General features: G+C 49.1%; 1 protein-coding gene across 3 annotated transcripts; it reads right to left on the bottom strand.

Moving 5' to 3' along the window:
• Positions 1-212: 212 nt before the first annotated feature.
• On the bottom strand, positions 213-12,784 carry LOC146754932 (obscurin-like protein 1). 3 transcript variants are annotated; one of them, XR_014938478.1, is made up of 7 exons: positions 12,687-12,784; positions 10,615-10,799; positions 8,834-9,135; positions 7,205-7,480; positions 1,885-2,010; positions 1,200-1,558; positions 213-838 (listed from the first exon to the last, which is right to left on the bottom strand). XR_014938478.1 is itself a non-coding variant. In XM_085526457.1 (6 exons), exons 2-3 carry the CDS (start codon positions 9,057-9,059, stop codon positions 7,326-7,328), a joined length of 381 nt encoding a protein of 126 aa, XP_085382583.1. In that variant the 5' UTR covers positions 9,060-9,135; positions 10,615-12,466; the 3' UTR covers positions 220-838; positions 1,200-1,558; positions 1,885-2,010; positions 7,205-7,325. The 3 variants fall into 3 exon arrangements, 2 of the variants coding, with proteins under 2 accessions (XP_085382583.1, XP_085382582.1); XM_085526457.1 differs by lacking the exon at positions 12,687-12,784 and having other exon boundaries at positions 220-838; positions 10,615-12,466; XM_085526456.1 differs by lacking the exons at positions 7,205-7,480; positions 8,834-9,135; positions 10,615-10,799; positions 12,687-12,784 and adding an exon at positions 2,271-3,506 and having other exon boundaries at positions 248-838.
• Between the last annotated feature and the right edge of the window lie 2,172 nt (positions 12,785-14,956).

The following is a 14,956-nucleotide window of genomic DNA, read 5'->3' as shown; positions in this document are numbered from 1 at the left end:
TTTGATCCCAGCAGCACGAGAACTCCCTGGGTTGTCTCACCTCGGCTTTAGAATAAGGACTTCAGTTTTCGGACACACTTTGTAATGTTATTTTTTTAATTTTTTTTATTGGTTTTAATTCTAATTCTGATACTAATTATGATATATTGTACTGTAGTGTGTTATCTTGCATTCTGGTATCATCTTTGGTCAATTAATTAAACAAATTAAAACGAATTAAACAAATTAAAATTAATTAAGCCAATTAAAACTAATTTGTTGCCACTGTTTTGGTTTTTGGCCAATCTCTCTACTTGTTTTCCCCTTTTTTTCCTTTTCCCTTCACTGGGGCCTGGATGCTTCTAGGGACTCTGGAGTTTGTTTTTGGGTCAGAAGCAGTACGAATGCTTCTGGGGAGTTTGGAGTTTGTTGTTGACGCAGAAGTAGTCTGGATGATTCTGGGGACTCTGGAGTTTGCTGTTGGGTCAGAAGCAGTACGAATGCTTCTGGGGAGTTTGGAGTTTGTTGTTGACGCAGAAGTAGTCTGGATGATTCTGGGGAGTTTGGAGCCTTCCCTGCCCAACGCAGGTTTGGGTGACTTCTCAGGCAGCTTCATTGCACGCCCTGTGCTCCATGAGTCTCCCTGAAGGCCACGCTCCATCAAAGCCACATTCCTTCTGCATTGTCCAGACAGAAGATTATAGCATGAAGGAGAGGGGCCAGCTGGTTTATGAAGCATTGTGGGTCTGATTTTCGAACCCGCAATGTAATCCACGGGACCGGGCTGGAACTTGTCCCTGGCCATCTGTAGTCTGTGGATCGATTTCTTCAAATTGGAAATCTCCCGAAGAAGCTCATCCTGGGAGGGAACAGAGGGTTTATGCTTGGTCTTGTCTTAGAGAGTGCTTCCCACCCTAAGTACTGCTGCTTTACGCAGAAGAGGGCAAGCACACTGCTTCAGCCTTGCAATGAGGGCAGAAGAGAACGGCTGCCACAGTGCTCTGCTTGTAAGCAAGCAACTTTCCAGGCTGCCTTCACACCAGCACGCTGTGCTAGCTCAGCTCTGAGCTGAGCTGTCCTTTCCATGCCTCAATGCCTAGACCACCAGCCCGCCCCTCACCTTTTCTGCTTTCCCCATCTCCCTCAGATCCATCAAGTAAAGCCCGTGCCCTCAGTGCCATGCTGCTGACACGTGCCTACCAATACTGGGCTTTGCCTACCTCTTCTCGCCTCTTTGCCTGCTTTTTCTCCAGCTTCAGCCTGGTCAGGTACTGCCTGTACTCGTTGAACTCCTTCAGAGTGCAGACAACCTACAGAAGAGACAATGACAGATGGCTGTAGTGTCAGGCCCCTGCCTGGCAGACTGGAAAGCCCTCCTGAGGAGACCCGTGTTGGTCAGCCCAACAGCCAAACTTACGTCGCCATCCTCGGTGACCAAGCCCCGTTTCTTCAGGTTCCGCAGGTTGTTTTTGCGGTTGTGGAACTCCCGCAGATGCGGGTCATGCAGGCTGTTGTACTCTGTGCACAGATTGCGACTGTACGGATCTCTCAGGTCAAACTGAGGAGAAGGCTGGTGGAGCTGGAAGAGATGTGTTGTAGAGTGTGAATGGGGAAGGAGAGAGCAGCAAAGAGACAGAGACACTTCCAAGCTGCTCACACCCACAGGCTGGCCTCTTGCCTCTTTCCCAAACAGTCATGTCTGGGTTTTCCTAAGTCCTCCAAGAGGGAGAGCAGAGGGTTGCACCCTCCTCCAGGAACGACCCGGTCTCCACATTTCTGTGCCTGATGGATGCCTGGCCCCAGCATCCCAACACATGGGATTGGCATCCCAACACAAGGCCTCCTTGGCATGGCGGCAACCCCAGGAAACAAGAGCCCTTTTTGACGCTTCCTTACTCCTCTCACCTTTTCCCCCAGCTTTCTCCTGGCGAAAAGGAGCTTGGTGCCGGGCTGCACAGGGATTTTAACCCCGAGTGGAAGGTCCAACAGCCAGCTACCTCCTGCTCCAACTTCCTGTCCTCTGGGTCGGAGCTAGAAAGACAAAGACACGCTTGGACACTCAGACACTCCATTCCCCTCTCCAGCCCACCTCCGCTCCCTTTGGCAGCTCCCTCCCCACTTCTGTAACCGATGCTGGGATGTGCAGAGAGGTGCGATTCCCTGCAAGCCTTCTCCAGCACCAGCATGAGGAGAAGTGTCCCTCAGCCTCTGGAGAGCATCTACAGCCCCAGAGCAGCCCTGCATACCCCAGGCTACTGCACTCAGCTCTCTCTTGATGTAGCAGCGCTCACCTTTCCGCTCTTCCCCGCTCTGCTCAGAAATTCATCTGGATTTCGGAATCCAGCACTGCAACAGCACTCCATGGCTCCTGGTAGGAACTCTCTGAGAGCTGCAACCCTCCGCTACCACCTCTCGCTCCAGCAGCAGCGAACTGAGGCCACCCCAGCCGGAGTTCCAGCCTGCAGCTTTATGTCACGCTCACCCACTGTTGCATCACAATGACATGCAATGACATGCGGCAAGCCTGCAGCTGCATGGAGGCCCTTCTGGGTGCACTCGTGGTAAGCTGCTCCAGCTGGCCCTGCTTTGAGCCAAAAAGGCTTGCTGAGTCCTGAGGCCTGCTGTAGGCTTCCTTGGTTTCTATCACAGGTGATGCTGCACGTGGAACAAATACCTTCTCGGGTTGTCCCAGAGCTTGTTTTATAAGTAAATGACACTGAAACAATGTGGGAGAGCTGGCCTGTTTTTCTGTCCTAGAATCTTAGAATGGTTTGTGTTGGAAGGGACCCTTAAGATCACCTCGTTCCAACCTGCTATAGACAGGGACACCTCGCTGTAGACCAGGTTGCTCACAACACATCCAGCCTGGCCTTGAGTGCTTCCAGGGAGAGGAGGGATGCTGAGGAGGTGGAAATAGTGAACGCCTTTTTTGCTTCTGTCTTTAGTGAAAGGGCTCTCCCTCCGGAATCCCAGGCCCTGGAGGTTAATGAGAGAGTGTGGGGAATGGGAGATTTCCCTTTAGTCAGGGAAGAGGTGGTCTGTGAGTGCCTAGGAAACATTAAGGTCCATAAATCCTTGGGACCTGATGGGGTGCATCCACAGGTGCTGAGGGAGCTGCTGGAGGTCGTTGCTGAGCCGCTCTCTGTAATCTATCAGAGGTCTTGGAGAACTGGGGAGGTGCCTGAAGACTGGAGGACGGCCAGTGTCACTCCTGTCTTCAAAATGGCAAGAAGGAGGACCCGGGTAATTATAGGCCAGTCAGCCTCACCTCTGTCCCAGGGAAGGTGATGGAACAGCTTGTGCTGGATGCCATCTCCAGACAACTGGGAGAAAAGGAGGTTATCAGGAGTACTCAGCATGGGTTCACCAAGGGGAGGTCGTGCTCGACCAACCTGTAGGCCTTTTATGAAGATGTCACTAGCTGGGTGGACAGGGGGAGAGTGGTAGATGTAGTCTACCTTGATTTCTGTAAGGCTTTTGATGCTGTCCCCCTTGACATCCTTATAACAAAGCTGAGGAAGTATGGGATAGATGAGTGGACGGTGAAGTGGGTCGAGAATTGGCTGACTGGCCGAGTGCAGAGGGTTGTCGTTGGTGGTGCGGAATCTGGCTGGAGGCCTGTAACTAGCGGCGTCCCCCAGGGGTCTGTGCTGGGTCCGGTCTTGTTCAACATCTTCATCAGTTACCTTGATGAGGGGATAGTGACCACCCTCAGCAAGTTTGCTGATGCCACGAAGTTGGGAGGATTGGCTGACACGCCTGAAGGCTGTGCTGCCATTCAGAGAGACCTGGACAGGCTGGAGAGCTGAGCAGTAAGAAACCAGATGAGGTTTAACAAAAGCAAGTGTAGAGTCTTGCACCTAGGGAGAAATAATTGCATGCACCAGTACAGGCTGGGGGAAGAGCTGCTGGACAGGAGCTCTGCTGAGTGGGACCTGGGCGTCCTGGTGGACGACAGATTGACCATGAGCCAGCAGTGTGCCCTAGTGGCCAAAAAGGCCAATGGCATCCTGGGGTGTATTAAAAAGAGCATGGCCAGCGGGTCGAGGGAGGTGATCCTCCTCCTCTACTCTGCCCCGGTGGGGCCTCCTCTGGAGTGCTGTGTCCAGTTCTGCGCTCCCCAGTACAAAAAAGACAGGGATCTCTTGGAAAGAGTCCAGCGGAGGGCCACTAAGATGGTGGAGGGCCTGGAGCATTTCCCCTATGAGGAGAGATTTAGCAAACTGGGTCTGTTTAGCCTTGAGAAGGGAAGGCTGAGAGGGGATTTGATCCAGGTTTATAAATACCTGAGGTGTGGGTGCCATAGTGGCGTGGCTGGTCTCTTTTCAGTAATGTGTAGGGACAGGACTAGGGGTAATGGGATGAAACTTCAGCATTGGAAGTTCTGCACGAAGATGCGGAAGAACTTCTTTACGGTGAGGGTGACGTAGCACTGGAACAGGCTGCCCAGGGAGGTGGTGGAGTCTCCTTCTGTGGAGATATTCAAGATCCGACTGGACGCCGAGCTGAATATACCAAGGCCAATTGCTATGCCAGGCACATTTATGGCATCAGTGAACAAATAATGCATTAAAAATTGTAATAGACAGGAGCCATCTATTCTTTTAAAACTAGGTGACCAAAGAAGAACAGTCCCTCTAGAGTCAAGCTGTTAAGAACTAACAGCATCAATCAATATCACATAGATAGATTACTTCCCTGCCCTAAGACCATCTTGTGACCATTTGGTGCTCCTAATTAAGCCCTCTTGATGGCATTTTGTCTGAGCCATGTGACATTTTGTGATAGGAGTTACTGCTAGTGTTCCCTTCACCCTACACCAAAGTAGGAGGTATCCATTCTCAGGGAATCATGCAGGCTTCCTCTGTATTTGATGCTCAGAGACAGCCCCAGAACTTTTTAAATCTTAGCTTAGCTCTCATCCAATAATGTTCATCAAACAGTGCAACTTGTCCTTTGGGGATGCCTTTGTTCTGCATCAACCAGTTCCAACGGAGTCTTCTTGGCTTGTTTTAGATCAGTTTGTCAACAGATAAAGCCAGGGTCTTTGAATTACAAAGTGAAATTGCAGAATGCATGATTCTCAACCAAACAGAACAGGAGGTGGGATGCAGGGTGAATACCTGAGCCAACACCACCTGCAAGCAATCCTTCAATATCTTAGGATTCTCTAGCCATCCCAAATCCAGTGTTGGGCTTGATCTATCATCTCTGCTGAGTTTTTAGCTAAGCTGATGGTGAGCATCATGGTGGTGATGGGTGAGCAGTCGGACTAGAGGGTCTTAATCAACCTTAAGGATCCTGTGATCAGAGGAATGTGAATGTGCTGTTAAAGGTCACAAGCGCTGCGCTGCAGCATGAGCATACACAGCGAAAGGCTTTCAGTAGAGCTTCAGTTCATAAATGAGGACTGGGTTATGGAAAATAGGCTCAAGAAATAAACCAGAAAACAGATCTTAACGCCAGGTTCTGTGAATGCAGCCAGCTGAATTTCACAGATCTTGAATTTCAATGACAATTTCTTGTGTTATTTTACCCTCCAGCTCCACCCTGAACAGGAACATGTCAGTGACAAGCATTACTCCTCCAGGCTTGACCTGACAGTGCTTTACTTGTACTATGAGCTAATGCCAGGAAGAGCAGGAAAAGAGTTTCATCCACGTGCCTTCTCCTTCCTTAGTAAAACCAGTGTGAAACTGCAGCCACGTCAGGCTGAAGGAGACGTCTCAGATGTCCTGCCTGGATGCAGGAGGTCACGTGTCAGAGGATGTCTGGCACGTCAAGTCTCATGGCAGTGCAGTGCATGACAAACTGCAACAACACTTTCCTGTGGGCTCCTTTGGGCACGAGGCCCAGCGGGTGACACACCTCTGGCTGCAGCTCTTCAGAGCCTCCCAGCAGCCACGTGATGCCCATGGGAGAGACACAGCTGACCCGCACAGCAGATGATTTACCAGCTAGCTCTGGTTTACAGCAAGAGAAGATACAAGTGGCAATGCTGAATGGTGAAATACTGCGAGTGTGTGGCATGGGTATAAGATTGGTGAGCCTGAGGATGTTCAAAGTCAGGCTGGACAGGGCTCAGAGCACCTGATGGAGCTGCGGTGCCCCTGTTCATTGCCAGGCAGTCCAACTAGCTGACCCTTAAGGGTCTCTTCCCTATCTATGAGATACACGAAAGCTGATTCTGCAGTAACCAAGCTACCAACAGCAGTTGTTTGTCTTACAGCTTGCCAACACAGGTTTTAAAATAACAGCATTGATTACTCATTTGATAGTCACATTACAGTGCAAAGCACATGGAAACGTCCATCAGCTAATTCAGTTAATTCTGGGGGCAGACCTGCCAGTATGAAATATTATGCTAACATGACTGAGAGAAGAAAAGCAAAATTAAGACTAGCTGACAAGCCTTGGCAGGAAGTTCTGCTCTCCATCAATTTAGTCCCATTATTCAATTCTGTTTGGAGCTTTCTCCATGTCTCTCTGGAGTTTGTTCTTTGAGAAGAAGCAATTAAGTAAGCTCTCCAATGCCAAAGTGCATACACTAGGGCTTTGTTGTTTCTCCATGGATCAACAAGGGTGACAAGCCAGCAGAATATGATGAAGAGCCTCATGCATACTCAGTGTAAAAAAAAAAAAAAGGCAAGTGTTGCTGGGAAGAAGGTGCATTTGCATTTGTGTCATCTGCAGAGGGTACTGCAGAAATGGAAAGTCTTCCACTGGAGAAAACAAAGGGCTCTCATTTATTGCAATCAAGGCCCAGCGTGTGGATCTCAGAGATCAGACCTACACCCTGCAGCAAAACAGAGACCTGCGTGGGAAAGTTAAGTTTCTCTCTACATCTGTGCAAGAAAAAGCCCACCATGGAATGACAGCTAAGTAAACATCCCTGTGACTCTTCACAGGTCTCTTCTACATTTGGGATCACTGCTACAAAAAGAGCTGTTTACATCATCTCTCGTGGCCACCCTGGGAGAAGAACAGGAAGACTGGGATGCTCTTTTTCCTATCTTTCCCTTGATTTCCTCTATATCTTAGGGACGAATCACAGGACAGAACACAGAAATCAAATGGCTCTACAAAGCAGATTGGCCAGTTCAAGTCAAAACAGCCACTGAAAACACCCCAGATGCTGTCTGACAACAGCTGGACTGTCGGGGAGTCAGGTGAATGCAGTCTGCTGGCCCTGGGCAGGAAGAGGACAGCCCAGACTGTCACATACCTTTCACTGAAAGCTGATAGAGCATTTTATCCCCCTCACAGATGCACTGATAACTTGCAGCATCATCCATGGAGACGCTGTGAATTTTCAGGGTGTGTTTCTTCCCCACAATGTGCAGTTCCTATTTTTCACTGGCCTTGAGCTCCTTCCCATCCTTCATCCACTCCACAGTAGCACCTGTGTCTGAAAGCTCAGCCTGCAGTTTGGCTTCCTCACGCAGCCGAGCGGAGATCTTTTCTACATCTTTGCTCTTATTGGTAAATCTCACTGCAGCACCTGTCAGGAGCAAAGGCCTCGTTATTTCAATTGATATCAGGCTAACGTGGTCAATGTTTGCTGCAAGATCTCTGAAAAAGTATCACCTTCTGTTCCTGCACTCATAACTGGGTCAGTGCTGAGCAATTCAAGATATTTAATTTGTTCTTCTTGCCGGATTTACTAAGTAAAAATCAACCAAACATCTCCTTCTACTGATTAAGAATGCTCTAAACATGCTTCTGCGGAGGTTTCCACCCAATGACAAACAGCTCCTCCCATAATGAAACTTTATTTGTTTTATTTTGTCATGCAAAGCTGATTGATAGAGATATTATTGGAATGATTGCTCCCCTACTTCTAAACTATTCCAGTGCAATCAGAAAGGCTGTCTGAACCTGGAGCTGAAAGTACTGCTCTATGGTGATGCAGTGGTAAACCTGCTGACTGAAGGCACTGACCAGTAGCTGTGAACTGCAGACATTCATCAGCTGGCATGGAGCAATCTGGTTCAGATACCAAGCAGCTGGGTAGATTGGCTTACCCTACACTCAGTGCTATCATGTTTAGGTCATTACCAGGACTCACGTCAGTCCATGGGATGCAATTTCAGGTATTTGGTACAGTCAGTGAATGCCTGCAGCCCCCGTTCTAATCATCAGATCACAGCAACTATGCCTTGACTGTAAGAGGAAAGGAGAAGGATCAAAGCAAATACCTCTCACTCTCATCTTGGTGCTGACATCAACATTTTTGGCAACAAATTTCACTTCTGCTCCATCATCCTTCTTGGGGACGTTCTTTATGATTAGGCTGTGAGTAGTTTGGGTTCTCTTGATGATCCAGGTCTCGCTTTCCTGTAAGACTTTACCATTGAGGTACCAAGTGCCGCAACACGTTGTTGTAAGGTCAATAGTAAACATGGCATCCCCTCCAGGTACAGCTTCACCAGTTGTTAGGGGGGATTTCACAACCAGGACTGGTTCTGAGGAAGAACAACATGGATGTCTTAATGCTCTTTAGATGCAAGTCTGGTATCTCATTTAGAGATGGAAGATTAAATCATAGGGACATTTCTACTTCTCCCTTTGCATGAGTGCTGGAAGAAGCACTTCTATGCTTAAGATCTGTTACAGATCTTGCACATATGAGATATCAAAAGATAAGGATATTCATGTCCCTGTCACAGAAACATAACTTGTATCACTTTAGTGGTAGCTGGAGGTTGATATGAGATAGGAGAACTAGGAATAAGGGAAAGCCTTTGGTGTGTTAATGCACTACTATCCTTAAAGTCAAAGGAAGCATCTTTAGGGAACCAACACAGCTGCTCAGCACACACTGACCCATTTCCACTGGGGTTTTTGTGCTTACCAAGGTGCACGCTCCCTGGGAATTCCAGAGACGGGCTCTGTCCATGCGCATTGACTGCAGACACTCGGAACTGATCATCAGCCTCTTCAGACAGATTGCTCACCGTGAACTCTGGGACGGGGACATGAGACTCGTGGCACCTCACCCACGTGAAGCCAGTTAGTTTATTGGGTTCCACATGTAGCCATTGATTGGAATGGGGCAGTGCATCTTCGGAGGGGACCATGCCAGCATCACTGAGGTTTCTGTTTTATTTTTCACCACGGGGTCAACTGGGGGCTGGGTGGGAGGTTTTCTGGGAGCTGAACAGAAATAAATACAGAAATATTAGCAGAAGGTCATGTAGGCTGGAAAAGACCTTCAAGATCAGCAGACTCAACTTTCAGCATGACCTACTGAGTCCCACCATTAACTACTGTGGTACCTGAGGACATACATGACAAGCTTATTCCTGCAGGTATTTGCATAGTGAATATATTCACCCTCTGGTTGCTTTGGAACATTTTAGAGGTTAAAATCCCATCAGACTTTTTCACTGTGTGCAGCCACTGATACAGGCAGGAGGCTGGGAATTACCTGATGGGCTCTAGTTACAGACTACTGACACAGTAAAGGATTGATTTCATTTAATTTTGGCCATCAGAAAGTTTGGTGTCTGGTTTAAGTCACCCAATTATAATTTAAGACTCCAAATATAATCATATGGAGAACAGTGCATTTAGGAGAACTCATCTCATCTTAATAAACCTGAGTGAAATCACAGAATCATAGGATCATGGGAGGGCTTGGGTTGGAAGAAACCTTCAAGATCATTAAGTGCTAGATGCCAAAGGTCCCACTAACACAGCATGAAGCCGAAAGCTAGACGCTGGTATCAGATCTCCTGACCTTACCATCAGAAATTGAGATGTCATATTTTGCTCAGAGGTGCCTGCTTGTAGGAGGGACAGCTTCCGAGCTTTTTCTGCTCCAGGAACCAGCTCCAGCTTCAGAATTTAAACAGCAGTCAGAAATTAAACTGAGCTTTGTCACCTCCATCAAATAGAAGGAGTGGTTGGGAGGTACAGCTTTCCAAATCACTTAGAAACTGTCACAACAATCAGATGCCTACCTTTTCTTTTTGAACTTGTTAATACATAGAGCTTAATAGCATCAGAATGCCCCAAGCACTTCAGATAACACGACAGCTGTAAACCCTTCTTTAAGGATTCCTTTGTTTAATCACTGAGTAACTGTAATTCAGTGGTGCTGGTGGGAGAAGTGAAGTCTTAATCTTCCCAGATGGAGAGTAGAGTTGATATTCACATGCAGACTGGTGCTGCAGCAGAGCCAGAAACCACTCATTTGGGAAACACAGCACCAAGAAAATAATGTGAATAGCTTCATAAAATCAGGCAGCTTCACCCAAATTTCATGGCAGGTCCATTATTCTTCCTATTTTCAGGAAGAAAGGTTTTCCTTGTTTCTTGTAGTTTTATTTTCTCTTCCTTTCCAGCAAGCAGCTTTGTAGCTTACAAATTGTTTTCTAATCACCTCCTGGTGTGGACAAATCACACAGGTTTGACTCCATGTTTTACATAGTTAGCATTTTATATTTGTTCCAGTATGGAACTGTACAGTCATAGAATGGCCTGGGTTGAAAAGGATCTCAAAGATCACAGAATCACACAGAATCACAGAATCCTTCTGCAAAAGAAAACACAAAAGCTACAGGGACTTGGAACTACTTTGTATATCGAGATCAGAAGGAACTGAGAAGTTTTCAAGTACAAAGAACTTACTTTTCCAGATTGCCTTTTCCAGACTGCTGTTCCAGCAGTGACAACAAGCGCAGGCAGCCCGGAGGACATGGCTGACATCGATGATCGGCTGGCATGGATCAGCGAGGATGAGTTTGGGCACAGCACAGCTGGCAAGGGATGCTGGGGTGGCTGCAGCAAGACAAGAGCTCCTCCAGCCTGAAGATCTCCATCACCAGAAGAAAAAGGACAGGGTGAAAGTAAGGAAGACGCGCAGACGAGAAGAGCAGAAAGGGAGATGAGGAGGGAACTTGGTGCGGTGGCAATTCTGGGGGAGAAATTGTACTCTGATAATGTTACACTCTGAAATTCAGTGTTGCAATTTGGAGGAAGGAATTATTGGGGTGGGAATCTGGGGGGCCGTTGTAATACCAGAAGAATTTTACAGAGCAGCAGCCATGCATCAAGAGAAGGGCTTCACAGAGCAGCAGCTGTGGAGGGAGAAACAGCATGAGAACCAAGGACACCTCTAGGAAAAGAATGAGTAGCTCGGGGCTTTCAACGGGGGTTTTAGGGTTGTTATTGCAATAGCTTTCCTTCAATTAGTGTGTGTGGTTTTTAAATGCCCTCGTCTGTCTGCTATAAAAGCATGGCTTTTCGGGCAGTCGATGGACGCAGCCATATTTAACCATACTGCTGTCTGGCTGTTTGTCCTAGCGGGCTGACCTTTTGCCTTCAGGTTCGCCAACTACTGTCTCAGGAACCAGAGTTATTAGGCATTATCCAGGTTATCTTGTGCTTCTACTATGTTAATAGATTGGATGTGAATCCAATGGGGTCTGATGTTACAAATGGTGCTGGAATCTGCGGCAATAATCATTGAATGTATTAGTAATGCTCGGTTATGATGCTATTACCTCTCTTATATCCAACTAATTTGGATTTTTCAAATATGACCACGCATCACTTGAGAGGAAGGCGCACGCTCATAGAACTGAATGGGGGAGTTGATTTCATTTTCCAAGCAGGTGTTCCACTTGGGCTCTGTATCACGCACTGGCCACGTGGATATGGAGTACAACTGGAAGAAATCCCTCAGACCCTGAATGCAGGAGAGAATGTGTGGTGGGTGAGAGAGGAAAGGTGCACTTTGAAGCAGGGGATGCCCTGCTGGCACTGCCTGCCGCATCCACCACCAACACGGTTTGCTCTTTATCCTGCTCCACAGCTGCTGCTCTGTCAAGTCCTTCTCTTGATCCATGGCTGCTGCCATTCTTCTTGGATTACAACAGGGGGCTGGGAGGTTTTTGGCAGAGGGAGGGAAGTTGATTGGGGGTGGGAGTTTGAGGGGGTGGGATCAGAAAGGATTGTTAGGATGGGAAATGGTTGGGAATACTGTCATTTCTTGACTGTTTGCTACGTTCAATGATTACATGTCTTTGCCATATTTCTGCCTGCCTGCGGCCGTTCCTTCAGTTACAAAGCCCACCTCCCCAGGCCCCCGGGCCCACCTTCAGGGCAATGTGAAAGGGCAGCAGAAAGGGCAGTGTCCCAGATCTGCCACCACCATTGGACCCATCCCTCCCCTCCTCAGTCAGTTCTGCGTGGGAATGGAGGGATGAGAAAGGGGGATGGACGGGAATTCTGGGAGAGCTGAGTGGCTCAGCCTGGAGTGGAGGAGGCTCACTGCCATCCCAGACACAGCCATCAGTCCCCAGGTGCAGAGAGGACTGAGCCAGGCTGCACCCTGCAGCACCCAGCAGCAGGATCCCAGTCTGAGGCCTGCCTAGGTCGTGTGGCTGCGCTGCAGGCTGAGCTATGGAGAAAGCCCCACTTGGAGATTTCTTCGCTCCCTGAATGTTCCCCCCTTTCTCCATCTTGCTCTGCTCCATCCCCAGCTGCAGCCCGGCGTCCCCGACATGTTGCTGTGCTTGCAGAGCTGGACTTGGCCCTTGACCTGTACAGGCCCCTGTCCCCACCTGTCGGATATCCACCTTGCCTTCTCACCCCTCTCTCTAGATCCAGTTCATGCCCCATCTATCTCACCTCCATGTCCCACCTACGTCCTCTCTACGTCTTTTGGTCTCCCCCAAACCACCCTCACGGTGCCTTACCTCCTGGCAGGCTCAGGGAAGGAGCACCCGGTGCCCTGAGCCCACAGGCCCAGCCCTGCACAGCACTGCACACAGCACTGTCATGGCGGCGCCCGGTGCTGCCGCACAGCATCCTGGGAGTGGTAGTTCCTGCGGGGCCTGCAGCTCCCAGCAGGCCCTGCAGCTCCCAGCAGGCCCGGGCGAGGGCAGAGGGGAGCAGTGCTGTCAGCCGGGAGCTCGCCCAGAGAGCCCGATGTTCGGAGCACTTCACACCAGGAACTTTGGACTCGGCTGCTTCTGTCCACAACGTCCCTGAGCTGCTCAGGAAGCACAACTGTCTCACCCTCTGAGAGCTGGGCTGTGCAAAGGAGGCTGCAGTTGCAGGCTCAGCTCTGCCCTGTTCCAGCAATGCACTTCCTTACAACTGGAGCACTGTCACGCTTGCTTCTTGCTTCAACGGAGCAATCGCCCACCGCTTTGCACACCTCTGTGCTCGTGCAAATGGCCACCACCCCATCCCTGCACACACACACACACACACACACGTACCACCCCATCCCTGCACACACACACACATGTACCACCCCATCCCTGCACACACACACACACACACACACACACACACGTACCACCCCATCCCTGCACACCCTGACATTCAGCCCCATCCTTGCACACATACACTTGAAAGAACATCCCTTCACACACTGCTTATGCACGTGCATCCACATGCTTGCAGACGCTCTGCACATCCACGTGCAAATTCCATCCAGGAACACTTCTGCATCTACACACATGTACAACCCCACCCCTTTGCACACCCCTCTGCTCATACCAATGTGCACAACCCCATCCTTGCACTCCATGCACGTGCATGCACACACATTTCCCACCCATCCTGCACACACTCACACTTGCACTCACACACTTTTGCTACCCCACTTCTCCGCACACTCCTGTGTACACGGACTTCTGCAGCTGCTTTTCCCATCCAGCAGCCGGCAATGCTCCAACCTGAGGCGTGCCTGGCTGTGAGAGGAACGTCTCAGTGGAAGCGTGGCTGTTCCTCTCCTCTGACAGGGCAGATGGCGTGGGACAGAAGAGGAAAGCAGAATGAGCCCACACTTTCTTTGTGGCTCCTAGTTCCTGTCTTATGGTGGGAAACGAGCTGAGCCTCTCTGCCTCTCTATGATGCTCAGCTCTGTACCTCTGCCATCATCTCTATACACAGATGTTTCTTGATGCAATGCTCCACACAATGAACCTGCAGATCCCAAAGGAATCCTTGGCTGCTCTCCCCCACCTGGAGGTTGCAGGGTGCTGGGCCTCCTGCCTGTACTTCCTTCCTGGCGTCATTTGCAGAAGTCAGACATTTTATAAAGGAATTGAAATCCTCGACTGAAGATCCTATAAGTGTAGCAGAACTATTAGATCAATTTCTGGGGCCAAATTTGTACTCGTGGATGGAAATGATGTCTATTATGGATATGTTGTTTACTGGAGAAGAAAGAGGCATGATTAGGCGAGCAGCTACACAAGAGTGGGAAAAGAATAACTCTCCTGGGTGTCCTGGAGTGGTACCAGCAGAGCAAAAATAGCCAGTGGAAGACCTCAGCTGGGATAGTAATAACGCACAACATCGGCAAAATATCGGTGAGACATAATAATGGCTGGGATTAGGGAGGCAGTCAGTACCCAAGTCCCCGAATCTTACCTAGGCATTTGGGATTCAGCAGGATAGGGAAGAACCCCCCAATGATTTTCTGGAAAGGCTTAGAGATAAATTGAGAAAATACTCGGGAATGAATCCTGAGGATCCTGTAGCCCAAGGGCTTCTAAAAGTTAACTCTGTAACCAAGGCGCAGCCAGATGTGCAAAAGAGGCTTCAGAAGACAGAAGGATGGAGTAAGAGGTCTCTGGAGGAGATCTTACGAGAGGCTCAGAGCGTGTACGTTAGAAGGGGAGATGAGAAGGAAAAACAAAAGGCAAAGTTAATGGTTTCCATGGCAGAACAGGTGGTGAAACAAAGAATGGGTAATAGGGAAAAGAAAATTGGAGGAAGGTTGTGCCCTGGAGGGAGGCAGGGAGAAGGAAGATCCCAATGATATCCAGTGAGGCCCCAGTTGCAGCCAAGTGTAGGGAAATGCTTCTGGTGTGGTCAGCCAGGACACATAAAGAAAAACTGCCCAGAATGGAAGAGAGAGGAAAAGTTACCAGCTGCTTTGAATTCAGAATAGGGGGGTCCGGGGCTTTCAAAACTGTGGTCCCACCAGGAGCCCCTGGTAAATATAAAA

This window comes from Coturnix japonica, chromosome 37 (assembly GCF_054131305.1).
Source record: "Coturnix japonica strain WE chromosome 37, WE-NBRP24, whole genome shotgun sequence".
Taxonomy (NCBI): Eukaryota; Metazoa; Chordata; class Aves; order Galliformes; family Phasianidae; genus Coturnix; species Coturnix japonica.
This window is presented reverse-complemented; position numbering and strand designations above follow the sequence as displayed.

What these genes read in the sequence shown, in the direction of transcription:
- LOC146754932 (XM_085526456.1), bottom strand. Translation starts at nt 2,342, where the DNA reads ATGGAGTGCTGTTGCAGTGCTGGATTCCGAAATCCAGATGAATTTCTG. An exon ending in GAGCGGGGAAGAGCGGAAAG is followed by an intron (nt 2,011 to 2,270) that starts GTGAGCGCTGCT and finishes TTGTCTTTCTAG; the next exon opens with CTCCGACCCAGAGGACAGGA. An exon ending in GGAGAAAGCTGGGGGAAAAG is followed by an intron (nt 1,559 to 1,884) that starts GTGAGAGGAGTA and finishes CATCTCTTCCAG; the next exon opens with CTCCACCAGCCTTCTCCTCA.